The 7066-nt window shown below is 35.6% G+C and overlaps 1 protein-coding gene across 1 annotated transcript; it reads right to left on the bottom strand.

Moving 5' to 3' along the window:
* Nucleotides 1–1288: 1288 nt before the first annotated feature.
* LOC120351527 lies at nt 1289–4098 on the bottom strand. The gene is made up of 3 exons (XM_039429290.1): nt 3592–4098; nt 2856–3014; nt 1289–1894 (listed from the first exon to the last, which is right to left on the bottom strand). Exons 1-3 carry the CDS (start codon nt 3814–3816, stop codon nt 1445–1447), a joined length of 834 nt encoding a protein of 277 aa, XP_039285224.1. The 5' UTR covers nt 3817–4098; the 3' UTR covers nt 1289–1444.
* Between the last annotated feature and the right edge of the window lie 2968 nt (nt 4099–7066).

Raw genomic sequence — 7066 nt, 5'->3', positions numbered from 1 at the left:
CATGAAAAAGTCAAAAACTAAAAACTAGCTTAAAGCTAAAGAGAAATTAGTGACTATCCACAGCTGTTTCAGCCAAGGATGAATTATCCTTTTAATGTCGTTCAGCGAGTTTTCCCAAGGATGAGACCTAGTGCAATCGAATCTTTCTATCATAAACCTACAATGTTCAAAATTTCGTGAAAATCGTTAAGCTGGCCACTGACGAGCGTTCCAAACGGATGGCGCGGCGCGATGTCACTCCAGCTGGAACGATCCAAATCCGTAAATATTTTGTGGGTCAATTCACGAGCACTCCATTCCATCACTCCAGTAGTTGATGGTTTGTGATCAAGTATGGACGAGGAACTTCTCCTGATTTCATCAGCTGTATGTTTGTATGTAAAAAGAAAAAAACCCAAACGGAAATGGGTGAAACGTTTATTTTCGAATAGGCGGAATCACACGCATCTGAATTTATTTCAAGATCTTAGTGTCGAACCTTCGGACTGGAAGAATTATTTGCGTATGGATGAAGATACCTACAACCATTTACTTCGTTTGGTAACACCGATGATTACAAAGAAAGATACAGTCATGAGACAGTGCATTACTCCCCATGAGAGGTTGGCTGCAACTCTACGTTTCTTGGCCACCGGGATGAACTATGAAGAGCTGAAGTTCATCACAGCGATATCACCGCAGAGATTGGGAGTAATTATTCCTGAAACCTGCGTCGCGATCCTGAAGAGCTTGAGGGCCTATTTGAAGGTAAGTTGATAGCATTATTTAGTTATTTATCTGACATATCAACAATTTTATTGCTTTATATGTCACCTTAAGACAATAATAAACCAGTGTGGCACTTTTTGAAAATTCTATATATTCTTTATACTGTTAAATCAAGATAATAAACCATTTAAAAACTTCTGTTAAATATATATTATGTTAACTTTTGTACTGTAAACTTTTTTGTATATCGTAAATTTATGATCTTTGACATGACATTATATTTCCGTCACGTAAATTGTTGCTATCGGTAGATTTTAGGTAAATTCATTATACAAATAATAACTTCTGTAACTAAATATTTAGTAAGCAATGGTTATGTTTTTTTTTAATTTTCTTTCCAATTAATAATCCAAGTTAACAGTTGTTTTATATTTTCACAATAACAACAAATTCTCAGTATTATATGATTTACAAGGAAAATATATGATATTATGTTATGATATCATATTAATATTATGTTATCTGATAATTTGTATTAAGAGCCCAAAAACGCCTGTTAGTAAAGGAATTTTGATTGCCATATAAAGGGTTAGAATGATAACCTACCTATAATTAAAACTATTGTTATAGAAGTAGATTTTTAACAATAGAAAAAAAAACACAATTTAAGAAAAAAAGAAAAATTTTATTACACTTCAGAAACAACAAACAAACTCAAGTCTAATTCATCATACATTCAGTCATTATCATTGACGGAGTTCATAGCATCATAAAATGCATTGTGTAGGAGTTGGGTGGTTTCACCTCTGAGTGATGGATCAGAAGAAATAGGCTGTGACGTAGAGGGTTGGGACATGACGTTGACGTAGTCGGTAACAATACGTGATGTTATGTTCAGGTTTTTCATATCTCCCTGAAATATGCAGTCAGAGATGAGTTTTTGGCAAATTGGTACCATTTCGGGAGGCATGTAGCGCAGTTTTTCCGCATTATGTTCTCCGAACGATGCAAATTTTTCTTGTGGAAGGCGTTTCTCTGGTGGTTGGTCCATACGTTTTGAAATTTTGTCGAGAACTTGATCAGCTTTTGTATGTGGTCTTTTAAAATTATTGCTTACAGGTGTTTGTGGCCGTGAAGATGATGATGAGGTCTGAGATTGGGTTTCTGCTGGATCATCAACATCAGTCTGAAATGATATAATACCAATGTTATTGTAATTTTATGCACATACCTAATTAATAAAACTATCAATGTATTTACTGCTAATAATGAAAATAATTCTTTTCTTTCAGACCCCAGATAGCCAACAAAGCTGGAAGGCTGTAGCAGAGGGATTCGAGGAAAAATGGAATTTTCCACATTGCCTCGGTGCTGTTGACGGGAAGCATATAAGAATTTCACCCCCGCATGGAAGTGGTTCTTTCTTCTGGAATTATAAGCATTTTCATAGTGTGGTGTTGATGGCATGTGCCAATGCCGATTATGATTTTATTTGGTGTGAGGTCGGAACTAATGGTAGGATTTCAGATGGAGGGGCTATCAAAAATACAGAGTTTTATAATGACCTGATCTCTGGAAATTTGAATACTCCTCCTCCAGAACCAGTGAATGGGTCATTATTTGGACTTCCGTATGTATTTGTTGGAGATGAGGCTTTTTCTCTTCGACCTGACTTCATGAAACCATTCAATGTCAAGACTTAAACCGCCGATAGACGCATTTTCAATTACAGACTGTCTAGGGCCCGAAGGGTAGTAGAGAATGCATTTGGAATACTCTCAAATCGTTTTAGAATTTTACACACCAGCATCAACTTGAGTTTGGACAAGATCGACATATTTTCTTCGCAGAAATTGTGCATCATACCTGTCAGATGAGGAGTATCAGAGCAGTCTACTTTTGACACAAGGTTGATACCTTTGGAAAATACAAGTCGAAATGTAACCAGCCAAGCAAAGTTAGTGAGGGAAATGTACGTACAATACTTTAACGGTGAGGGAGCAGTCGACTGGCAAGATGAACTTGTCGGGGTGTAGGTGAAACATGACTGCATTGTGCTCTTTTATATAGCATCTTACTTGTCTCTTTTTTGTGAGTTTGAAAATACACTTGTGAAAATGACACTGTTAATCTGTATTCATTCTTACCTCGTCATATTCAAAAGGCATGTCATCTAGTACAGATGCAATGGTTGTGGATGGCCTTGGAAATTCTTGGTCCTCCAGGAATTGTAATCTGTCGAAGTACCACAGTTTTGGTATGTGAACGTCATCAGCTCCAGTACCCGACCTCTGAGATGCTCGAACCTGTATTGTAGTAATGAAAACAATTCTATAGTCTTTTTTCCAAAAAAACAACAAATTTTATAATTTTTATAATTAGACACTTCTACAGTTTAAGAGCTTTCATTTTGTTTATGGGTTCTAATGTCTAAAATGACTGGCTAACACTAAATTTATTTATAAATAGTACTCATAAATAGATATTACTGCGCTGACAAACAATCGAAAGGATGTCAGCGATAAGAACTCGTAAATTATGACAATTACTCTTTGATGCACCAACCAATGATTCACTCCATCATGACTCACGCCATTGAATCACTCTGTCCATTCAGCTATGGCCTACAACCATAACAATTTCATACCCAATATGCCTAGAAAAATAAGTATTCAGGGGTAGATATGTTGAATACAAAAATCAATAAAATTCTTTCAATAATGTAGATATTTATATAGATTTGTATTTCACATAATGCTTTTGTATAATGGGTAATTTTGTAATTATAAAATGCTAATAGGCCTAACCAACAACTCTAGTAGCGACTCTAGTTACAGAGATACAAACGATAAAACACAGAAATACTTGATAATAACAACTAACCTTATTCATTTCCTTCCGAAATGAGCCTCTCATCGAGTTGAGCTTCTTAGTAACTACATCTTTTGTAGCTGTGGGATCAACAGTTTTAAAAAATTCAAGGATCATCTCCAGAGCAGCGTTCCTTTTTACCTTGTCATGGTAACCAGGGTCTGTTATTTTCCACAAACAGGTATGATCCCTGTACATCTCGATCACAGAGATTACAAAATCCCGGTTCGGACTCATGACAACACAACAACACAAGAACAAAACAACAATCAAAACAAGAGCAAAACAGCAATCTATCCTTCCAAGTCAACGGTCTGACACGCACTGAGACGGGACAACCCACAGGTTTCCACATTCACGGTCGTTCCGTCGTTCCAGCATGCCATCGAGATTCCCCATTCACGAGGAGTTGGAGTGACGTAGGTTTGGCGTGGCGCGATGGATTTTCAACCGGTTGGAATTCCATCGAGCCTCGTCGCTCCACCAAAATACGAGCGCGATTCACCATTCACGTCGTTCCAATGGGCACGCTACCGTGCCATTTGGCTTGTTGGAACGCTCGTCAGTGGCCAGCTTTAGAGCCGTTTTCGAGATTCGTTGAACATAAATAACCAGATATAAATATATAAAAATACAGAAATTGCTCGCTTAATAGGATTCTACATTGTTAAAAGACGATCTGGCAACAGAACAAAGCGAGAAAGAGATAGCGCTATCTGCATTGTTGAATGACAGACAAGGATAGCAATACAATTGCTAATCAAACACTTCCGTTATAACGTAGACCACACTATAGGTCCTTACATTCGGCCCTGGGTCCAAGGATCCTTCTCCGGCAAATGTAGAAAATTAACTGCCAAAATACAAACAGTCCAATTAATCACACATTTCCTAAATCCGAAATCCAAGCAGCATATTACCAGTAGTTCTGTGAACAGTAGACCTCGCGCAGTTATAGACCATAGCCTCCTCTTATACTGTCTATCAGAGTAAATCCTTTATGTATGTCGTGTCAGCGAGATATCGGTGTGAAAACGGCTAATGGCTGTTGGGGTTGGTGTATGAAAAATGCTAACATCAAAAGCTAATCTCTTCCAATACATACTGAAGCCTATAGAAAAATCCTATTCAATCAATCAAATTATTTATTGTCAAACAACATTAAAATGTTACAACAACGTCATTAATAACACAGAAAACATCAATTTAAAAAATCGATTACAAAGAAATCTTCAACATAATATAAACATTCATTGACCAGTACTTTTTTCAAATATTTACAGTAACTATTAAAGCTCATTCTTTTGATATTTTCAGGCAAAGCGTTATAAAGTTTTATTGACATGTATTGCCAGTTTTTTTGAGAACTTGTAAATTGGCAATACTCGACTCTTATATTATTCCTATGTCTAGTGTTATGTTGGTGTATCCTAGAGTTAACATCATATTCATTTTCAGTTTTCTTCACTGAAATCAAGCATGACAATACATACAAAGATGGCAGTGTTAATAGTCCGAGTTCAATAAATAATGATTTGCATGGAGTACGAGGAGCCTTGTGGCAAATTATTCTTACTGCTTTCTTTTGACATTTAAACAAGATGTCAGTAGTTGAGCCATTGCCCCACAGCTGGATTCCATATAGCAAAAGGCTATGAATATGGGCAAAGTAAACACTCATTAGAACAGACATATTTACTCGGTGGATGAGTTTCTGGAAAACCATCCTTGAAGACTATTAGATAAATAATGTAAATTTTTATATATTTGTTATGACTGACATGTTATATTGTTGAGAAATTTTTTTTAATTGACGCATTCTTGTACATTTTTATGTATATTTGAATAAAGATGATTGATTGATTGACTGGAAACAGGTCAGCCTGAGTTGAAAGCAGAGAGAATAATACTATGTTCCTTTCAGTTATTAATTGCATGCGTCATTGCATGCAATTAATAGTCCACACGACAGCTGATTTTTACTAAGTTACATTGAGATATTAATTATTGGTCAGTGCTTTCTTGTGAAAATAATAAATATATAAATAATTGCATGCGTCATTGTATGCAATTAATAATCCACTCGACAGCTGATTTATGATGAATAATTCTATAGTCTGATTTTTACTTTCCTTGCCCTATTACCATAGGTAAGGAAAGTATTGCTTTCCAAAAAAAATTAAGGTACCCTAATTTCAAGTTTTCTATACGTTTCAAGGTCCCCTGAGTTCAAAAACATGATTTTTGGATATTGGTCTGTATGTGTGTTTGGTGTATGTGTGTATGTCTGTGGACATGATAACTCCATTCCTAATCAACCGATTGACTTGAAATTTTAAACTTAAGGTCTTTATAACATGAGGATCCGACAATAAGAAATTCAATTCAAGATGGCGGAAAAAAATGGCGGATTACTAAAAAAAACATGTTTTTCACGGTTTTCTCGAAAACGGCTCTAACGATTTTTTCAAATTTATACCATAGATAACTATTCATAAGCCCTATCGACTGACGTGAGTCTCATTCCTGGGAAAATTGCAGGAGCTCCGTAATATTCTTGAGAAAAATGGCAGACGATTACTAAAAAAACCATGTTTTTCACGTTTTTCTCAAAAATGACTTGACCGATTTCTTTCAAATTCATACCCTGTATAGTTATTTATCAGCTCCATCAACTGGCATGAGTCTCCTTTCTGGGAAACTAAAAGGGGGTCCACCCCATCCTTGAGAAATGGACTTTGTAACCTTCTTCTCGTGCATGAGGTAGGTAGGTAGGTAGAGCAGTTCATAAAAAGAACATATAGTCGAGATATTTCATCTGTAGAACAGCTGCTTTGACGACTTTTAAAAAATGTCATCGAATTTCACAATTTACACAAAGGAAAAAGTACTCTGAAAACAATAATTATAAATACACATAATACAGTAGTCTGATCGTAGTTTCAAATATGTTGCTGCCAATTGTCATTATGTTATTCCCCTGAATTATTCTCCTTTAAGAATGGGACTTACAGTTCAATGAGCGAGGGAAGTTGTGTGAGTGCACCACACCAGATTTTTACGTTAAAGCTGCGTTTACACCAAAGTTATTAAAACTGTTAATAACTTAATCCTTATAGATTCTATTAAATTGAACATAACATAACTTATCATACACATGATGGATGAACATATGTGTTTGTCAAGTTCAATTCAATCTAATAGAATCTATAAGGATTAAGTTATTAACATTTTGTTAATAGGTTTGGTGTAAACCCAGTTTTATATTGGCGTTCAAAGGAGACTCCTTTTCCTTTTGTATTATCCTTTTAAAATGCAAAAATTCAATAAACCTTATATATACGTTGACGCAAAATTCAAAAAGGAACATACCTGTCAAATTTCATGAAAATCCATTACCGCGTTCGGAACATGAATATAAACATATAAACATAGACACATATGAAAATCTATTGCTGCGTTTCGCCGTAAATGCGGAACATGAATA

The sequence above is a fragment of the Nilaparvata lugens genome, chromosome 5 (genome assembly GCF_014356525.2).
Source record: "Nilaparvata lugens isolate BPH chromosome 5, ASM1435652v1, whole genome shotgun sequence".
NCBI classification, from domain to species: domain Eukaryota; kingdom Metazoa; phylum Arthropoda; class Insecta; order Hemiptera; family Delphacidae; genus Nilaparvata; species Nilaparvata lugens.
This window is presented reverse-complemented; position numbering and strand designations above follow the sequence as displayed.